The sequence below is a fragment of the Gopherus flavomarginatus genome, chromosome 5 (assembly GCF_025201925.1).
Source record: "Gopherus flavomarginatus isolate rGopFla2 chromosome 5, rGopFla2.mat.asm, whole genome shotgun sequence".
NCBI lineage: Eukaryota > Metazoa > Chordata > Testudines > Testudinidae > Gopherus > Gopherus flavomarginatus.
Genome location: NC_066621.1, coordinates 72,446,826 through 72,468,552, shown reverse-complemented (window position 1 = coordinate 72,468,552; position 21,727 = coordinate 72,446,826). Strand labels below are relative to the sequence as shown.

General features: G+C 40.4%; 1 protein-coding gene across 6 annotated transcripts in view; it reads left to right on the top strand.

Annotated features, from left to right (window-relative positions):
- Positions 1 to 21,727, top strand: part of ANO5 (anoctamin 5) — a 91,771-nt gene that overhangs the window by 57,145 nt on the left and 12,899 nt on the right. For 5 of the 6 annotated variants that reach the window (XM_050955280.1, XM_050955286.1, XM_050955283.1 and 2 more), the window contains 11 exons: positions 455 to 523; positions 1,815 to 2,099; positions 2,555 to 2,668; positions 5,257 to 5,372; positions 6,552 to 6,686; positions 8,251 to 8,356; positions 8,452 to 8,512; positions 10,376 to 10,527; positions 15,419 to 15,493; positions 16,252 to 16,474; positions 19,703 to 19,872. In XM_050955280.1, the coding sequence (XP_050811237.1) occupies positions 455 to 523; positions 1,815 to 2,099; positions 2,555 to 2,668; positions 5,257 to 5,372; positions 6,552 to 6,686; positions 8,251 to 8,356; positions 8,452 to 8,512; positions 10,376 to 10,527; positions 15,419 to 15,493; positions 16,252 to 16,474; positions 19,703 to 19,872 (1,506 nt within the window). The remainder of the gene's footprint in view (positions 1 to 454; positions 524 to 1,814; positions 2,100 to 2,554; positions 2,669 to 5,256; positions 5,373 to 6,551; positions 6,687 to 8,250; positions 8,357 to 8,451; positions 8,513 to 10,375; positions 10,528 to 15,418; positions 15,494 to 16,251; positions 16,475 to 19,702; positions 19,873 to 21,727) is intronic. The other variant, XM_050955285.1, reaches the window with a different exon arrangement.

The following is a 21,727-nucleotide window of genomic DNA, read 5'->3' as shown; positions in this document are numbered from 1 at the left end:
TGGATCCACAAGTGCTCAACCATCGACTCATGTACTCCACTGCTGTGAGAGGCGCAGGCAGAGTCAACGGGGGAGTGGCAGCAGTCGACTCAGCACAATGAAGACACTGCAGTGAGTAGGTCTGAGTATGTCGACTTCAGCTATGTTATTCACGTATCTGAAGTTGTGTAACTTAGATCAATTCCCTTCCCCCCAGGCCTTAGTCAATATACAGGGACCAGCTACTTTGAGAGAGATTGGTGATTAAAAGGCAACAAGTAGAATTTTGGAAAAATTACTCTTTGGCATCCAACTTTGCTTCTATTTAGGCAACGACAAAACTCATATTGGCTTTGATGGATACAAGATCAGACCCTATACACAGGGATACAGGGAGGGTTAAAATTTTTGACAGATGAAGTAAAAATTGCCTCAGCTTCATTTTTTTTAGTAAAGTCTCTTTATTTATCCTCAGGAAAGAAGGCGAGAATTTGAGAAGAATCTACAAAAGGCTGGTCTGGAACTAGAAACAGAAGACAAAAAGGTAAAAAAAACCCCAGTGTTCTCATCATACAAAGCAAAATAGGACCAAATAACTGAATTTTCAGATTGCTAGATAATACATTTGTTAGTCTGTTCCGATAAGATTTTATCCGCCATTGTATCAGTGGTTCTAGGAGATTTCAGTACTTCAAACCATGTGAGTAACTAAAGTTAAACAGGTTAATATAGGATCAAGAAAAATTGCTAAGTATTCTAAGCACTGTGAGAAGAAAACTGTTGTGTTTCAGGAGGACGTAATTGAGTTTTACTCAGTAATGAAAAGGAAATGGTCCCAAAATAACTGAATCATGAGTTCATTTACACAGGGAGATCAGTGTAAAAAGGAACTTCTGCTTGGGCCAGATTCTTCCTCCAGCACCTCCGCACAGCATACCAGTAACATCTGTTGAAGTCAATGGGAATTACTCATATGCTGTGGGGTATTAGGATCAGGATGGGGAGAGGTTTGGGATGGCAGTTGTGTCCATTTGCTTAGTGTTACTTTTCTGCCTCATCTGATTGGGATAGCGGGGGAAGTGCTTCTCTGGTCAGCGTTATCCTTACTCTACTTGAGAATAGGTGGAGCAGAATAACTTCTGACAAAACCAATGGATTCCATGAGACCAGAGATGGGGCTCCAGTAAGCCAGGTGTTAAATATTACTGGTTTAGAGTCAGACCCTAACATATACTATGTGCAGAGAAGTTCTTAGGGATGTATCTTGGGGGAATCATTCCTTAGCCACTGCTGCAAGTAACAGGGTTGCATACTTGCATGACTGCTGATTTACAGAGTGTTTTGCAGGGAAAACTGCATACTTGTGGATTCCATGGTCTATACACCAGCAGTTTCAGTACACCAATCCTAAAACTGCCCTCCCTGCCTGGGAGATGGCATAGCACCATTGCATGCAGGAGTTTTGACTGCTGTGTGGGTTTTCTATACCCTGCATAGCCTGCTCTGTAAAACCACACCATTTCCAATGCATTCAGTGTCTTCTGTGGCCTTTAAGTAGGCTGGAGAATTTGACCTTTAATATACAAGTTTGATGCAGTTTGAAATTTCCTCATAAGCCTCTGATCAGTGAAAAGAGTACAGATACCCACTACCATTAATCATACAAGCTTTCTGGCGGAGGGAAATTTTTCTTCCTGTTTTTTCAGAATCAGTGTAAGCCTTAAAGATAATAAAAGCACAAAGAAAGAAAAGTTTTGGATACTGTCTGACTTGATTTTAATTAACCCACACACACACACTTCAGTTTGACCTCAGGCTTAACTCTTCTTGTGCAGGAATCTGAAGATGGCAAAACTTATTTTGTGAAGATCCATGCCCCATGGGAGGTTCTGATCACATATGCTGAAGTGCTGAACATTAAAGCGCCCATCAAGGAAAATGATATTCCCCCTACTGTAGAGAACCCATTGGACTGTATGCTTGAGCCTTTTAGGCTACCGGAGAAGGTGATGCACCCTGAACCAGACTACTTCACGGCACCCTTCAGCAAAAGTAGGCAGGAACTCTATCTCATTGATAATGAGAGCACCTTCTTCTCAGCATCCAGGAGAAACAGAATAGTACGTATCTCAAACCATCTGTTTCCAGGTGCAGGCAGAATGTAACATAGGCCTGTGGGTGGGTGGGTGACTGAGGATATCTGTGATCACATATCAAACACTAAGCTGAGACAGCCATTTGAGTTCTGAATCTACAGAAGGTTGATTACTTTGCTGCAGTAAGGTACAGTATCTCTGGATGTTGTGTGATGAAATCTGATGTCTATGTATCTTTCTAAGTACAGATGGCTTTTGAGAAACTAGTTCTCAGCTAGCGTGGGACAGCTGGGGCATCCTTGTTCCAGCTGGAGCCTTGAGGATCCTCTAATTTCCCCTATATTGCAGTTACTGCAATGCATTACCTTTGAGGAAGATTGGACAGTCCCATCAGCAATGCTCCTTGATCCATCAGTGGAGTGTGGTATTAAACCATATTATAACAGAAAAGGATTAAACTCTCTGTGTTTGCATTTTAGGTGTACTATATTCTAACACGGTGCCCCTATGGAACAGAAGAAGGGAAGAAAAAGTTTGGGATTAAAAGATTGTTAAGTAATGGCACCTACACAGCTGCTTACCCTCTCCATGATGTAAGTATTTTAGCTTTACATTCTCAAAGGTATAGCACAGTCCAGCTTTCCTCCCTCATTTGCTTTGCTCCCTCATTTGCTTTGCCTGCTGTGACATTACTGTTTCCAGTCGAAATATATTTGGTCCCCAACCCTGTCAGCTTTTATAGGCCCTCTGATCTCCTGCCCTGTAATGCACAAGGAATATCTGCCAGCTCTATTATGCTGTTTTTGTATGCATTACAGTGCTTTTCCATATACTTAAGTGTATTGGGTTTACCTAAGTGTTTCAGTCACAGAGTTCAGTATTGTGATTCACACTGCAATGTATTTTATAAATGTTTTTATTTTACATTGTGAGATAAATTATAATAGTAACATATTACAAACACAGGTGAAAACAAGGAAATGAATAACATTTTTAGCTGAACCCTGTGAGTCATAGCTATATGTGGTATAAGATGCCACTGAAGTAGTTACATCAGGGATAAATTTGGCCCCAAAGTTTTGTGTGGTCATTTCTCCACATCAGGATGCCCTCTAGTGGCATACTGTCAGTATTGTAAAGTCTGGTAACATTCTGTTTTTTGCTTTAGGGCAGTGGTTCTCAACATATTTACCATTGTGGGCTGCATATGCAGCTTTCTGTGTGTTATGTGGGCTGCACCCACACAATATATATGCTACTTGTATGACCCTGTGGATGTCACATGGGCTGCAGTTGTGTATGCAGGCCGACCCAGCGCGTAGTGTAGACATACCTATAGTGTAAACAGGAGGGAGCTGTGCTACTAAATACCAGTTTATTACACTGAAAGTTTACCTCCAGGTAGTATTTTTAATTTATTGTTTTTGTGAGATTAATTTAATTCCTCATTTGTTTTTTAATAATTGTTTGAGGATAATTATGGTGCCTAGTGGCATTTTAAGTCACTGGTTTATTTTTTAATTTCCTTGTTTGTTTTTGACAATCCTTTGATAAGTTTCTGTCACAAGACAAATCGGAAAAAGATTCTGAAAACGAGAAACTTCTGTTGAAAGGAATGATGCCAGCTACTTGGGTGAATGGGAATTCTGGTGGTTTTCAGATTTTAAGCGTGGCAGGGTGAGACCAGTGCCATTTTTATGCTTGGCAAGCAGCAATTACATTGTGGGCAACATCAGAAACAAATAATAATAAATAACAGCAGTGGTGCCAAAATACAATTATGATGTCTTTCCACACAATACCAGTATTAGCAACCTCAAGAGATACATTTGAATCATGATATTGACTTAAAAATCATGAGCTATTTAAAATATAATATTTGGGGTTCTTTTTAACTTACTTTCTGATTTTTGAACTTGTAGAGTGCCCTTGGGTCATATTTTCATGCTTTTTCTGAACAAAGAATGAGGCCTTTTTAAAAACAAAAACACAGAAGCAGAAGTTCTCAATAAGGGAATGTCTAGAGTTGGAGGTATGATTCTCAGCTCAAGGAGACATTGCCACTGGCTGTGACTGAGCTAGAGCACTAAAAATAGAATATAGCTGTGGAGATGTGAGCCCCAAGAGGGGCTAGCTGCCCCAAGTGTGTACCTAGGGTTTTGGATGGGATTGTACTTAAGGCGGCTAGCTGCTCCCACTGCTTAAACCATGTAGTTACACTCTATTTTTAGTGAACTGGCTCAATTACAACTAGTGCAAGTATGTCTCCTTGAGCTGGGAATTACACATCCAACTTAGAATGTAGACATACCTATATTCATGTGACTCCAGGATATGGGGCTTTAAGAAATGCAATAAAAACATTGACAGCATTCCAGTCCTTCCATCCTATTCATTTCATAGGAAGCTGAAATGATCAGAAAACTCTTCTTATTCTTAATATTCTGTCATACAATAGGAAAATCTGTGAAAGTACAGCCTACCATTGAAATGAATTAGTGTGACAGTCTTATTTTATTGGATGTTTGCACTATAGCCTCAGAAACTGCAGTGATAAACACAATATAACAATCTCTGAAGAAACAGAAAATGGCTTTACGTTGTGTTACGTGTATATCTTTGCATCTCTCAGTGGAAGGCCCTTGATTACGGAATTTATCACAAGAGCCTGATTCTGACCCAAGGGATTTGGACTTGAGTCTGTTTCATGAGATGGGGATTGTTTGGGGCTCATCTACATCAGGAAGATTTTCACTGATGTAGCTTCATCGCTGCAACCTCCTAATGTAGACAGGCTACACTAATGTAAAACTTGACTTGTGCCACTGCAACTTACTCCAGTAACTTACTAGAAGAAGTCAGAAGTGCAAGGCCCTTTTTCCAAGAGTACAGCATCCCTACATTAAGAGTTTACACTAAATAGTTGTATCAGTGCAATTTTCGTTAACATCTAATGTATGCAGGTCTTTCGTGTTGACAAGTGGGTACATATATTTTAAAATATTGTGTGTTAAAAGGGTTATTCTAGGGTTGAGTTATGATGTTGAGCACCAAGTAATTTTAGCTGGCCCTAATACTCACCCAGGATGTGTTGCTGTTAAGATTTGTATATTTTAGTGTAATGTGTTAGTCTACTGATGATTTTCTTTGTCTCTCCTCTGATCTGTGCACATTCACACAGTGCCAATACTGGAAGAAGTCAAATGATCAAAACTGTGACAATGAGAGATACACATTATACATGGAATGGGCCAGGTTTTTACGGTTTTACAAGGAGCAGCCTTTGGATCTCATTAGGTAAGATATGGACTGTGAAGTGTTCATTGCACTTGGCCACATTTCATTGGTTTTCACTGCATTCATTTATGATTTGTTCCTCCTGGGGATTTTTTATTCCTTTCTAATGTTTGAGGAAAAACAGGTGCCTAAACAGGCACATGTGCTGAGAGTACACAGTGTATGTTTTATTAGAGACAGGCAAAACTGTACCTCAGATTCAAAGCCAAATGTAGAAGGGACAGTTTTCCAGATCTGCTTCAGATGCAGAAAAAAAATTATGAGGAGTATCAGGTATTTTGTAAAATCAGTTGATCTCTTTCACTGCTTAAAGTAGAAATGTTTCAAGAATAGTCAATGAGATTTTGGCACATTGAATCTGAGGGCTGGTCTACACTACGGGGGGAAATCGAACTTAGATACGCAGCTTCAGCTATGTGAATAACGTAGCTGAAGTCGAATATCTAAGATCGGATTACTCACCCGTCCTCACCGCGCGGGATCAACGTCCGCGGCTCTCCCTGTCGATTCTGCAACTCCGTTGGGGTTGGTGGAGTTCCGGAATCGATATAAGTGCTCTCGGGGATCGATATATCGTGTCTAGATGAGACACGATATATCGATCCCCAAGCAATCGATTTTAACCCGCCAATACGGCGAGTAGTCTAGACGTAGCCTGAGCCTGAAACTTAACTGTAATTAAGCCTAAAACCCAGCATAAACCTGCCTGAGATTCAATCAGTGTCCCCTTAGTCTATTAGTACCTTTAGTAACACACCTTGTTGCCTTTGTTATGATAAATATCCAGTTCTTTTAAAATGATCCTTTAGGAGCCATTGTGAATCATTAAATTTTATACTCTGCTATCCCCTTTTGGTGCATAAAACAAGTAAATCTGTATTTTCATTGAGAGTGGGGGAAAGAGTTCCTTAAGCAAGGTATTCCTTGAAGAGAAAGCAAGGGGTAGCTTCATCTGTTCCCTAAATAAGGTCCATGTGTTGTGCTTGTTCAACACATGTAGCTTTCTTTTTTGGGCTAAATTCGGATCTCATTTATACAGCATAAATCATTGGATTTACTATTTGGTGGGGTCAAACATTGGCCCATTATCTTTACTTTTGCTTGGATCTTGCTAGTTTTGCCTTTTGAGATTTGCAGTTTTTGTGTGTTTGCCTACCCAATTGTATTCTTTGTGTGCAGGAAGTACTATGGAGAGAAGATTGGAATCTATTTTGCCTGGCTGGGTTTCTACACAGAGATGCTGTTCTTTGCAGCACTGGTTGGCTTAATCTGTTTTCTGTATGGTTTGTTTACAATGGATGAAAATATGAGCAGGTGAGTGTAACTGCCAAAATTACATTGAAAGAGATATCTTTACCTTGTTTGTTAAAAAGCAGGATTATAGTTTTAAAATGTCTAGCTGTATACTATCAGAGGGGTAGCCGTGTTAGTCTGGATCTGTAAAAGCGGCGAAGAGTGTTGTGGCACCTTATAGACTGACAGATGTATTGGAGCATAAGCTTGCATCTGACGAAGTGGGTATTCACCCACGAAAGCTTATGCTCCAATATATCTGTTAGTCTGTAAGGTGCCACAGGACTCTTTGTTGCTAGCTGTATACTGTGTTTTTAGAGCATCACATTTTCATAACTGCTTATGTTCAGTATTTTTTGTATATGTAGAAGTCCTAATTTGTATTAACATCTACCAAAAATAAAATTGCAAGTAGGAATGATCCTGAAAATACAAAGCCAACTAAAGAATGTAGTTTTGCTCATTATAGAAAAGCAGCAAACATAAAATGTTATTAAGCAAAGGGGGAAACTCTGCTCTGTTACACCCAGACAACCTCCAGTGGCTTAATTGGGGTTGCACAAATAGAACACAACTGTCCACTGCACAGTAAAACCTAACATATAGTTGGAAGTTGAAAATTTTGTTTTAATTTGGCAAAGGATTTTCACTCTGCTCTTATCCAGGCAATGCTATGGCTTGTAGGGTCCTCAGGATACTACAATTTCTGCCCGTTTTAAGCTTCTCTGTCATAAAGATTGTTTATGTATCACCTGTTCATTTGTTGCCTTAGACCCTCCAGTTTTGATCCATCTTGTAGAGAAAGCTATTTGCCTCCTTCAGAGGGCCAACAATAGTGAATAATTACCAAAAATGTCCAGGAGCGATACAGAGAACATCTCCCATCAGAGATGAACCAGGCTTCACATGTAGTGGACATTCAAAGTTTGTTTTGGTCTCTGACGTGTGTATCTAAAAAGTGCATTCAGGAACTGGTACCTCTGTGCCCTGTTCTGCTGAATTATGCCAGTATGAGACTTGTGTTATATTCATAATATCCTATATTCTTCCTGAAAGATCCCTATGCACATTCAGACTTAAGTGGTCATTAAAAAGTATACACACAGGTCACTTCACCTAGTCCTGCAATACGGTTACTTACGATTAAAAAATGGAAGCTGCTTAACATCATACAGCAACGCTACACAACAATATATAACAGGAAATAAAAAGAAGCAAGTTGAAAAAAAAAAGTGCTATGAGCTCTTTAGTGACCAGATTAGAAAGAACCTTTGTTTATATCTCATCTGAAAGACTGTACATCCAGCACAGTACCTCCCGAACAGAATGCTCAAGTACTGATTCAGTACTGGCACAGAGGGAAGCATGGCATCAAGTGAATCACCAACTCCATTTCCAGGAGCAACTGGTTTTTTCCTGGAGGTTTCTCTGACTTGCTACAGTTGTATCATAGTATGTAACCTTGACACATCATCAGCAAAGCTAAAAACCCTTAAGTTTGAATGAGTGAAGCTTTGATCTTTTTCCAAAAGAAATGGCATATTGAGCTTCTGAAGAAAATGTAAAACCATCTTTTTCTCCTCAGCACAGAAATCTGTGCCCCTGCGATTGGAGGAGAGATCATCATGTGTCCTCTTTGTGATGAGAAGTGTGAGTACTGGAAGCTAAACACCACATGTGAATCCTCAAAGGTCTGTATCCAACTCTGCAATTATTTGTCATGTTCTGCTTTATTTAAAACTGTTCTGTCACTGAATTGTCCTGTCCCTGTGTGTTTCTGTTACAGTACTCCCATTTGTTTGATAACGTGGCAACACTTTTTTTTGCAATTTTCATGGGCATATGGGGTGAGTACATTTGATAACAAAGTTTAAATAAAGCAATGGGGAGATCTTGACTAAACCTTTCAGGGATGTTGGGAAAGCCATTTTGTTTTGCCTTAAATCTAAAAATATTTACCCTACCAAAGAATAAAAATAATTTAAAGTTGTGGAGGAATTGCTCTTTACAGAAAACATAACCTAGTACCTTAAACAACCCACACACCTGGTGCAATGCAATTAAAGACTATGTTTTTGCAGAATTGTTTATCTACAGGTCAATCCTAATGTTACAATTATTATTTTATTTTAATAACCTAATTTGTAGTGAACACGTTGCTAGTTTCTTCCCTACATGACAACAGGTTTTAAACAGTTGAAGGCAATTCAGACTGTGTTCTCTCTTTTCTTCTGATCCTTGCAATAAAGCTTCTCTTTCTCACCCTATGAAGCAAATTCCTTCTACTTCTGATTGATGGCTGCCACAAGCAGAAAGTAGTACATAGGCGCATAGAGTGCATTATTATAGGTAGCCTTAGGACCTGAACCCTTACATTGTCCCACTTTTGCACCAGGGAAATCAGACGAGTGTATTTTGAAGATGCAGAAGGCAGATGTATTTAACTGAGTTGTCTTCTCTGTGATGGGACTTCCTGTAAGCATGTATTTGTCATTGTTTTATTCATGCCATTTAACATATCCATTTTAGATACAAAATTCTATTGACTTTAATGCTTGTTCTTTTGTTAAATTTCATATGCATCTTTGTAAATGTCTGTGAGAGTGTGCTGATTATTTCCTATTCTTTACCTTAATTAATAAAGAACCTTTCCTGTTTGGGTGATTAAACCATGAAAGAATGTATCAAATGTCTTAGTCCACCAGAAAGAACCATATTACAGTTTCCATTATCCCACAAAGGTCTGTCTATCATATGTCTATTTATCATCTTAGAGTCTAGGCACCATCTTTTGCACTGGGATCTTTCAGGAAATTTCAGAATGAATAGATTTTGTAAGCTTGTGTTCTTCAAGATCTTTCTTACTTTTAAACATTGTCCCTTGAATGGCATAAATAAGTTCGTATTTCCAGAATGCTCTACCACGGCTTATAGAGCACCACAACATAAACCCTTTCTTGTGTATGTTCAACCCACAAACTCTTACCAACTCAGATACAGACATTTCAGATTACCAGATGTTTGCAGCATTTTAGATCAGTTTGTAGAGGACTTTTTGAAGCTTTTTAGATACCTGGTCATTTTGACATTCATATACACACAAGCCTCTACACCCTGCTATTTCAAAAAAGAAAGTTCTTAAGCCAAGCTCTCCCTTGACTTTCTGAGAAACATCAAAAGCTCAGTATCTTCAAAATGCCATTTTATCAAAATAACCCTCAAAAGAGCATCTGATGCTTCATGGAAAACTTTGGAAAGCATTCTACTGAAAAACAGTTCTGCTTATCTATAGTAAAGATGTTTCCATAATAGATTCTTGTACCCAATGGCCTAGGTTGAAATATCCCAGCTTATTTGTTAGTTCTGTGTAGCTGCTTATGTTTTAACTAATCACTGTAATAAAATGTGTGTGTCTTATCTAATGCAGTCATGAGGGCTTGCTACTTTGTCATCCTGCTCTCTACTCAACAACATCTACACTTCAATTTACCAATAAATATATCTAATTCATATTACAGCTCTTAGCAGTGAGCTTTCTTTTATGGCTGATTTATGGAATGAACATCAGGCAAATCACATTGAGAGAAGAAGTAATAGAATGGCAATCATGAGACACGAGAGAGAAGGGTTGTTTAATTTGGGTGGTATCTAGAGCCTACCAGTCAGTTCACTTTTCATAACGTGATTTATTTGACATTTTTCACTTACAGTAACACTTTTCTTGGAGTTTTGGAAGCGGCGACAGGCTAGACTCAAATATGAATGGGATTTGGTTGATTTTGAAGAGGAACAGCAACAGCTCCAGCTGAGGCCAGAATATGAAGCCAAATGTACCCACAGGAAAAAGAATCCAGTGACTCAGGTAATTAAAAAAAAATGCTCAGTGTGTGAAGATGTCTGTTGGGTGGACACCAAAATAGACAAAACTTTATGCTAAAATTCCATACTAACTTTTTTGTAATGTGATGGTTCTGTCTTAGGAACTAGTTAGCATCTAATTGCTGAGTAAAGATCTGTGACACTATAGTGGCAGTGAACCACTTGTATGAGGACAAAGCAGACTTTCAGGTACTGTGCTACACGAAGCAATGAGGCACGTTCTGCTGTCTGTTATACCAGGAGCAATCTGAAGTAAATCTACTCAACTCAGTGAAATTTTCTCGCATTTACTTTGGTGTCTGATAGCTGGTTAAGCACTCGGACATTATGGTGATGATGGTTGTAGAAGATCCAAGATATACAGAGAGCGTCAAAAAGATGTTGCAAACACTTGGTGAAATTATTTTCCTTGTTTTTCATCAGAATGATGGTAGATGATATTTTTTTAACAAGTCCTATGTCTGGGAGTAGAAAGTTTGGCATATAGAACTTTATAGGACTAAATTCAGTCAGCCCAGATCCCGTGCAATCTCATTGAACACAATAGAAACACATCAGGTTTAAACTAGGGCAGAATCTGGCCCCATAACTCGTCACCTATTATTTTCTTGCAGCAGGTAGCTGCATGGTAAGAATTGACGTTTTCACTCTTTACATGAATGTAATATGACAAATTATATATATACATGTATATGTAGATAGATACACATACACGCACACAATGTAGCTAAGGAGAAATGACCAATCAACAGATGTTTGCTGTCTGCATGATAAGGAATGCGGCAAAGCAATAGAAAGTACTAGGTATAGAAAAGGAAAAGTCTGCTTTACAGAGATAGCAAAAGTCATACTGGCTCTTGGGTTTCTGTGCAGTAGACATTTTTGTTTACTTAAAAGGAATGCTGAATACAGAAATGATGATACAGCACAAACTGAAGTATCCCTCCTCTCTGTTTCCAGTTGAAACAAACCTATAATTTTTCCAAATGAAAGAAAACACATTTGTTGTCTTCATTGCAGAACGGAATGCAAGACAAATAACTCCTTACACAAAAAAGATGCAGGAAAGGTGGATAGGTGTTGTGTTTGTCCTCTGATGGCTAAACTTGCTTGTGTTAAGTGCTGAGGAAGTGAACCTTGTGAAGGCCCATGATATGAGTCTGAAGTTAAATTTGGGATGCAATTAGATATTATGTGCTTGTTAGTTTTTCCATTATCATTTCTTTAAGCAGGTGTTAATTTGCAGGTTTCTAGAATATATGATTGAGATTTCTTGTATTCTGGAATAGCCTCCTTCATCTTAAAATGGACTGTCTCAGTCACACTCTTTGTCCCTGGAACTGTGTTTTAAATAGTTCCTTTTCACCAGTCGTGCAAACAGATACATGAAAGTAACACGTTTTTCAGAGGAAAAATTTCAATTTAGCCATGACTGTAAAAGCAGCATACTGTTACATGAACAGAATGGCCCTTCCCTTCAAGCCTCCTTACTTTTTAGGAGAAATATACACTGATCTTTTTTTCTCACTGAGAGTTTTTCTAATTATGCTAGGGCACCATTGTCATTTTTATGCCTCAGTGTGATATGCACTCCAACGGTGAGATAAATATCTCTGAAAATCACACAGCATGACTGCTTGAGCTCAAGGCCATGGGTGTAGCTCTGTGGAGTTTTTGTTTTTAGACTGATCGAAAGAACATTTCAGACAAGTAACTGTTTTTGACTACTGGATCAGACTCATTGGAAAGGAACATCTGCCTGTTTAATAATATATGTTGACATGTGTCCCTGTCTGTGCTTAGGGCTAAATACTTTTCCTTCTTGTATAGCTCCACAGTACCCACAAAGCATCAGAACCACTGTGGTTCTACTATGTGGGAAAGTCACATAACTCTCGTGTCTTGTAGAGCAGTGTGCAGCAGTCTCACTGTCCATGACAAAACATAGTGGGTTTTGAACAGGGAAGTAAGGGCATGACTAGTGGATAGTGATTGTGTACATCTACTGACCTAAAATCCCAGTGTTGGGTCATGGAGGGTGATGCAAACATAGATGCTTATACAGTTACATATAAGCTATAGTTGCAGCGTATCTGGAGCAGATTTGCTGGTACTGCTAGACTCAGAAACGATTCCATCACCCCTAAAAGCATGGTGGACTCCTGTGCAAAATTGTTTGTTTTGTCTTTGTACAGGAGATCAGGAGTTGCCCATCAATGTATTTTCTTGTCTCAGACATGAAAATTGAGCATGGCATTATAAGACAACAAGAAATCAATGCATAGCTGTTTCTTTTTCTTTGAATATGTATTGACATTTGCCATTAAAACCTCAGTTACCTTCTGAGCCTTTTCTTTATGACAGAGAGCATTTGTTATCTTTGCAGATTTTCAGAGGCTTTTGTAGCAATCCCTGTCAGTGCTCAGCCATAGAAAATTATACAGGTTAGCCACACTGTAGCTTCATTTCCTTTCATTACCTAATGTGTGATACTGAAAGTGTGAAAGGACATTGGTTTTGTATACATATAACATTAACTTCAGTTGTTTTTATAATTCCGTTAAGGGGGAAGACTTTTATTGTATACTATCATTGAATATCTTATGCCAATCAAGCTGCAAGAGTGCTCAGAATTATTCATTGATAAAAGTTTAAGTGTATTTTAGACAGTCATATCTTTCACCCAAAAAAGTACAGCGCTATACACTTCAAATTCAAATTGTGTCTTGTGCACAGATTGGTCTTCAGCTGGCTAAAGAATCTTGTCATTTGTCTTGGTTATGAACAGCCCTCACATAAAATGATTGATGCTATGTGATTGACACAAAAGAAAATGCTTTTCTCAGTTACACTGAGAGACATTTACTGAATCCAGTAAAATTACTCTGCATTACATCAGAGTAACAGAGAACCGTATTCTGTCCAGTATTGGTGGTTTTGTGTAACAGAAATAAAGTAGTTTCAAGAAAATGCCTGAGGTCCAATATCACCTTATTTCAAAACAAGCATCTACTTTGTCTCAGTAGTTATATGGTATTATTAGTAGTAGTAGCAGTACTAATATTTGTATTATGGTAGTACCTAGAGACCCCACTCAGGATCAGAGCCCCATCATGGAAGGCATTGTACACAGACATAATGAGAAAACAGCACTTGTCTTAGAGCAGGGGTGGACAGATTATGGCCCGGGGGCCACAACCAGCCCTTCAGACATTTTAATCCTACCCCCGAGCCCCACTGGGGAGCAGGGTCCAGGGATTGCCCTGCTCCATGTGTGCCATGGCTCCACATGGCTCCCGGAAGCAGCGGCATGTCCCTCCCTCCAGCTCCTACGCATAGAGGAAGCCAGGGCGCTCCACTCTTTGCCTCCACTGCAAGCGCTGCCCCCGCAGCTCCCATTGGCCCAGAACCTTGGCCAATGGGAACTGCAGGGGCTGCACCTGTGGACGGGGCAGCATGCAGAGCCAGCTGGCCATGCTCTGGGTAGGTGCCAGAGGCGGGACATGCCGCTGCTTCCGGGAGCTGCTTGAGATAAGAGCCTTCCGGAGCCTGCACACCTGACCCCCCCCCCCCACGCTCCAACCCTCAGCCCTGATCCCCCTCCCACCCTCCGAACCCCTCAGTCCCAGCCCAGAGCACCCTCCTGCACCCCCAACCCCTCATCCCCAGCCCCATCCCAGAGCCTGCACCCGCAGCTGGAGCCCCCACATCCCAATCCCCAATTTTGTGAGCATTCATGGTCCGCCATACAATTTGCATATCCAGATGTGACCCTTGGGCCAAAAAGTTTGCCCACCCCTGTTCTAGAGAGTTCCACACTATGGAGACTATATGACTAGATGACCCTTCTTCTAACCCTATGATTTCTATACCAGTGGTAGTGTGGGTATAGGTAGTGCAGGTATAGGTAGTGCAGCCTATACCACAGAATGGCTTTCTGTAAGTGTAGGAACATGTCCTCCCTGAATGAAATTATGTATGTCTGCGGAAACTATTTTCCATCGACAGACTTGTGTCTACACTGGGGATTTTGTTGGCGTAGTGATGTCAGTCAGGGCTGTGGTTTTTTCACACTCTTGATCAATGTAGCTGTGTTTTTTTGACACCTTTGACCTGTATAACTTTTTCAGTGTAGACGAGGCATAAGTAACATAATTATCAGATTTTATGTGCTGTGCTAATTTCTCTGCCCTTTGTATTAGCCCTTGTTAATCCATCTGATCTGATATTTTAGGAGTTAGAAATGGTTGTTAAAAAGAAGACTTTACATGAAAATGGGAAACTGTTCTTGTGCTATATAGGAATAATCTTTGGGGTGAGATATAGCTGCATGATAGTGCAGTTAGATTGGCAACTAATAAACTTAACCATTTCTTCAACTGAAAAAAAGGATTTGAAGGAGTGGAGTAAAATGCTTTGTGGCTGTGTGGAACAAATTAGTACATTTAAGTAAACATTTATTGTAAGAAACCTTGATGTGAAAAACACTGAAAACAGTAATGAAATTTTGAAGCCAGAGCTGTATTACAACTGACTTGGAACTATAGAAGTAATTTTCTCTTGTTCTCAAAATCAAATACTGTTAATTGGAGAAAGCAAACACAATCGTCCTTCAGGCACTGTGCATGATTTTGTTTAACCTAGTCTTCCTGGTTATTGGCTTTATTATTGATACTGTTTATTGGCCTCTTCACTTCTGATTTCTTTGCTACCACATGCAAACCATGAAACATACATTCTTCAGAATGAAAGGGGTTAAAATGATTTTCATAGGATGTTTGCTTTCACACAGCTGTTCCAGGCATTGTGTGCTGCTTGGGGTCCAAATATGTATGTGGATTGTGAACTGTGCTGTGCTTGCTTGACTGTTGCAGGAGATGGAGCCTTATTTGCCTCTAACTAGCCAGGCTGTACGGTTCTGCATCTCAGGAACTACAGTGTTGTTCTGGGTGAGCATCTCTTTGAATCATCACTTTAACATGTATTACAATCGCTGATCTTCATTATCACATTAACTTGTATTACAGTGTTTGTTTTAGATCTCCCAGTTAATACTATCCTGCATGTTTCCTGCTGTCATGCAAAGTACACTTTAATTTATATGGAGAAGATAAATATCTTGAAGATCTATCAGTAACTAAAGATTTGGTGAGTTTTGCTAGGTTAGGGCCAAATTTCACCCAGGGTCACACCTTAGTATAATCCAATTATCTTTGAGAAAATCTAATACAGAAAACTGCATGGATTATCATGTTTAAAAATAAAAGGGGAATTTTTTTTTTGCTAAGATCAAATGTAGTGTCAGTTTGATAGATATATAACCAGTGAGTTTGCAGAGAGATGGACTACCCAGTACTATTATAATTATAAATTATTTGTACTACTGTGCACATAGGAGCCCTAGTCATGGAGCAGAACCTTGTTGCGCTAGATGCTGTACAGACATAGAACAAATAATTTAACAGGTGAATAGAATTATTAAACGGTCAAACTTCTATGCTGATAAAGTACTTTTGGTGGATTATGTAACTAATATAACAGGGTATTTCATCTGTGTACTTTGCATTTCAGTGCTCCTGAACTCATAGCCAAAAGAACGAAAGCAAAACAAAAAAAGCTAAAGCATGACCCTATGAATTTCCATTCTTAAAGTGCATGCATGTAACTATGTTGTAATGTAAATTCTACATCTCTGTCCTTTCCTTAGATCTCTCTTATCATAGCTAGCATGATAGCTGTGATAGTGTACCGTCTTGCAGTCTATGCTGCCTTTGCCAGCATCATGGAGAATACACAAACTCTGCAACCCATCAGTGGATTACTGACCCCACAGCTGGCAACTTCAGTAACCGCATCATGCCTGAACTTTGTCATCATCATGATACTGAATTTCTTGTATGAGAAAATAGCTGTCTGGATCACTGATATGGGTAAGCAACTCACAAGAGGACAGAATTGCCAGGGAGACATTCTGCTCTATAATGGAGTCACTAAAAGTAGAATCTATCTATAGGGACCTGATACTGCTTTCCTTGCTCATGCACAATTCCCATTGTGCCCAGGCCCTATAGGTTTGTGATGAGTCTTTGTCTTGTTACTATGGCTATGCTGGACAAAGTTTAACAATTTCACTCAGTCTCCTTGTACAGTAACTCCTCATTTAATGTTGTCCCACTTAACGTTGTTTCAATGTTATGTCCCTGCTCAATTAGGGAACATGCTCATTTAAAGTTGTGCAATACTCCCTTATAACATTGTTTAGCTGCCTGCTTGTAAGATTTTGTGGAAGAGCAGCAACTTTACAAGGGAGCATTGCACAAGTTCCGCTTCTCTGCCTCCTCCCCCTCCCTCCCAGTGCTTCCCTGTTTGGCGGCACTTAGGACTTTGGGGGGTGAGGGATGTGGCATGCTCCGGAGAGGAGGTGGAGTGGGGGTGGGAAGAGGTGGGTCTGGAGTAGAGCAGGGACAGGAAGAGGTGGACCTGGAGCATTCCCAGCAAAGTCCGAGCCTGTTCTCTGAGGAAGCTGCTGCTGCTGGTGCAAAGGTGCTTCCTAGTGTCCTTGCCTGCAGCGGGCTGTACCTATGTGGGTAAGCCAGGGGCAGTTCCCAGCCACAGTACAGTACTGTACAGTATACAGTATAATGCCTTTTGTCTACCCCAAAAAATTTCCTTGGAACCTAACCCCTCACATTTACATTAAATCTTATGGGACAATTGGATTTGTTTAACATTGTTTCACTTAAAGTTGCATTTTTCAGAAACATAACTACAATGTTAAGTGAGGAGTTACTGTATCTAAATAGCTATTGTCATAAGTGGCTTTGTCTTGTTATGTGTGTATCTTTTTGTATATGTCTGCACATGCTGGAATTATCCTGACACCAAGGCAATCGTGTTCTGAAGTCTAAATAAAAATTATAATTGTGTGTAATATTAAACTCTTCAAAGCAAGATCAAGCCATCTTGGTTTAGCAGAATTTCCTTTAGAAGTCCTGAATATGAATTGACTGTGATTCTAAAAATGGAGCACTGTTTTCTACATCAAGTAGGACAATTATTCCAGTTAAATAAGCATGCTCCTTAACTTAATTTTATTGGGTACAATTGTCTCATCCAGATTCGCACACGTGGATCTCTCTTATGGAAAAGGAGCAGGGTGGGGAAAGCTTCCACAGTACTGGAGCCTGCAGATCAAGCATTCATACAGGGAAGGGAGTGGAGACTGAGGGCAGGAGCAGGTGGATTTAGGACTGTATCATCTTTTTCCTCATGGCTGTGACCAGGTGGGAGTCCCTGATAGTGCCAAGCTGCCCAGGAACTGGAGAATGTTGCTGGAGGCCCATTGCTGACATGGGTGTGTGTATGGTTATTTGCGTAATGAGGTTCTTATAGAAATTTCCTCTCCCAGGACCCTTTCTGTGTGTTTTTCCTAGGAGGGAACGATCTGGCTTATTATTTTTCAGCACCTCGAAGTTGCTTTGCATCACACAGAGAATGAGTGTGTTGCCAAATGTTCAGTTTTAACAAGCTAACTAAAAAAGTACTGTCCACTAACATGTTGGTTTGTGAAACTAATACTCAAGTATTCAGATGGTCTTAATCCTGGCATCATACTTCTAGATTTAAGGATAGGAAGGGGTCTGTCTTGGATCATGTCAGTAACACTCTGAGAGCTGGACTGTGAGAGTTCAGCTCACTTTGCTGCTGCCTGTCTTTGTATACTCAGAGCTTACCTACTCCCTATTTGTAATGAAATCACAGTGAGAGTTCTGCCATGGGCTTCAGTGTGAGCAGAACTGGGACAAGAAAACCACATCTAGAACTGTAGTTCTGTAGTGCTCACTTCTCTGGGCTAAATTTCATTGTCTGGCTCTTAACTTTTATTCCCCTCTCTGTCCAATAATGGGATAATAGGTGCAAATAAACTACTAAGATAATAATTTGCATAGAAGAGAAAATTATTCCTATTTAATTTGTTTTTTCATCTTTAAATTGAATCCTGCTAAATCCCACTAATATGTGCATGAAAGCTCAAGCAATCATTTTTTTATGTCTGCACATCAATGTGAAGGACTAATTCCTAGTCTGTGAAATACCATTTCCTTCTGTAAATTAGCTCACACTGTTTTGTGATGATCAGCTACAATCAGAAAAGATCATCCACTTCTTTACTTTTGTGTGACTACTGCCCTCTAATGTTGAGAAGAGAATCTACACTTTGCTGGGATTCCTGAAGCTTTAGTGGAAGAACGGAGTATGAAGCATTGACTATATCTGTCAAGAATGTGTTTTACCACCTTTATTCCTGAATTATATGTAACAGCTAGGCCAAATTTTGCTCTGAGATGCACAAGTTTAATTACCAGTAGCGTCAACAATTGAGGGCAAAATTTGAACCCAAACGCAAAGTGTGTCATTCAGTAGTTCTAAGACCAGAATTCCCAAATATTTCCCTATATATTTTCCCTATTGTGACTCCCCTGTTTTTGACTGTCCAATTACTTGAAAGCCCTTTTATGGGCTCCAGAAATTATTTGTCAGGCCAAACTCGCCAACATTCGTGCAGGGAAGAGTAAAGTAGCCCTTTCCCAAAGCCAGCTTAGTCCAGTATGTTTGCAGTATGTTTGCAGGGAGATTCGGCCCACTGCTGGCCAGCCTGAGTTCTTGTGAGAGATGCTGAGTACCTACAGCCCCGACTAGCTTCACCTAAAGTTGAAGGGCACAGTACTTTTGAAGATCCAGCCCTATAAAACTGCAAGTGATTCTCTTTCAGAAGACAGGATATCTTCTCCATCTATGCTAGGTTTCTATTTTACTGCCAAAATGGAAACTTTCTCACCCTGCAAGGGCACAACCAACAGTTTGGGAAATGCTGCTCTGAGGAATTAAGTGATTAAAGATTCCAAGGTGGAGCTGGTGACACTAGCCGGTATGTGAAAAGGGGGAAATCTGATCCGATTAGCATTTGTAGAATGAGTCCCATGCCCCTCCGTTCGCTGTGCATAGAGGCTATACTGTCTGACAACAGGAATGCCAGCTGCTGACCGTAATGTGTTTTCTTGAGCTGTTTCTTGAGATGCTGAGGGTGACAAACATTTATGAATCCATGTTTGAAATGGGGTAAAGGGAATTTAAAACTGTTTATTCTGGTTTCCCAGAGATCCCAAGAACTCACCTGGAGTATGAGAACAGACTCACTATGAAGATGTTCCTGTTCCAGTTTGTCAACTACTACTCATCCTGCTTCTATGTGGCTTTCTTCAAAGGGAAATTTGTGGGGTACCCTGGCACATATACATACATGTTTAGTCGCTGGAGAAACGAAGAGGTATGGACTTCAGGAGGAGGATATATAATAAGTACAGTTGGCCAGATCCTCCCTAATGATAACAGAAGTTTTCTAGATGTGGGAAGGTACTTGAAATGAATCCCGTTGCTGCTCTAAACTGGCACTAGGGACCGAACTAACCCCTGACAGTTCCCAGGATCAGAAAGACAAAAAGATAATAGAAAGCTACCTCGCCCCCCCGACCCTCCTTCTTGGGGACACCAAGTGGAGTTCAGGTATATCTGAGGGTCTAGAGCTAGATCCTTAAAGGGAATTTAGGGTCAGCATTGCAACACCTAACATTTAGGCACCCTGCCACCCAGTAGAATCCACAGCCCTACATTAGCTGCCGAGGCTCCCTATACAGTGGAAGGGGCAAGTTAGGTAGTTAAGAATGGGATTCAGAAGCCAGCAAGCTGAAAGGGGAGATGCCTAAACTATACTATAGGGAATTCAGAGGAGAGGGACATGGCCTAAGCTGTGCTCTTCAAAGGGAGTTAGGTGCTGGAGGGAGATGCTTATCGCCACTAGGGATTCACAGCTGTGAACCCTCTTCTGGAGTTAGGCGGCTAAGCCAATTCAGCTCTTTCTTGCGAAAAAATGATGGTGATGGTGGCAGCTCCCTTATGCCCAGCGGTTAGAGCACCTGACCCACTGGACCAGAGAGAATAACTCTATAGCGTAGCAATTAGCGCATTCTCCTGGAGACCTGGTCTCCAGTCCCTACCCCAACGACTATTTAAGTGTTTTACACAATATGGAATAGTTTCAGCAGGAGAGATTGAGAGGCCCTGGCCCAGAATAACCCATAGCTCATTGAGCAAGTCACTCACCTGGGAGATGGGAGACCTGGGTTCAAGTCCCTACTGTGAATGAGGCAGAATGGGGATTTGAACCCAGGTCTTTCATAACCAGGGTTAGATCTCCAGTCACTGGACTGTTAGTATAATGGTGACTCTGGCACCATGACCACCTCCAAGGCTGTTGCCCCAGTTTGGGGCAACTGTACCTGTACTTCACCTCAGTTGTCCAGCAAGGGCACCCATTCTTGGTCTTCCAGCTTCCCAGCCGTTGCCTTTCTTGAAGAGAAATGTGTGTCTCTCTGCCTCCTGACTAGGGTATTTCCAGGTCCCTGCTTTCACTGTGTTATTCACTGCAAAATACAGGCTGCCTGAGCAGACTTCTTCATTCTCTTCTTAGAGGCGGTACACAGTGTAAGTTACCACACAGTTCTTTCTAAGCAAGCACATGTTCTTAAGGTAAAAGCACTATAGAGAAAACATATTAAAGACAATAAAACCTACACACATGCTAATAGCTTACCAGCGATCACCTCAGCTACAACCTGGGCTCTGACAGGAGCAGTCCTTCAGACCCTTTGCTCTGAACAAGAATCCTCAAAAGTAAGAGAGTTTCTCATTTATCCAGCATAACTCTTTGAAGAGATCATGACCAGGTAATTAGCCAATGGGTCTCTGCTCAAAGTACAGCTTCCAAAAGATGGATTTGAGGTGGGTCATTTGCATTCCCCTCACCCCTACATATTTCCTAGGAAGTCCACTTCACACTTACAGTCCTCAAAAGACCTTTGAAGTTCCTAATATCTTCCAGAGATTTAATTAATACTGCTTTCCTCCTAAAGAAGTTCTGTACAATAATACACAGTTTGCATTTTCAATATAAGGGACCCAAAAGGTATTAAAATTTAATTCCATAAGGTTTGCCCAAGATACGGCAGGATATCGTCATATCTGTCACAGCTGTATTTTGTGCAGGGCTGGATCTGGTAGGTAGGGCCTAAGGCGACCTCTAAGCCTGCCTACCAGATCAGGCCCTGCAGATAAGATAGATGGAA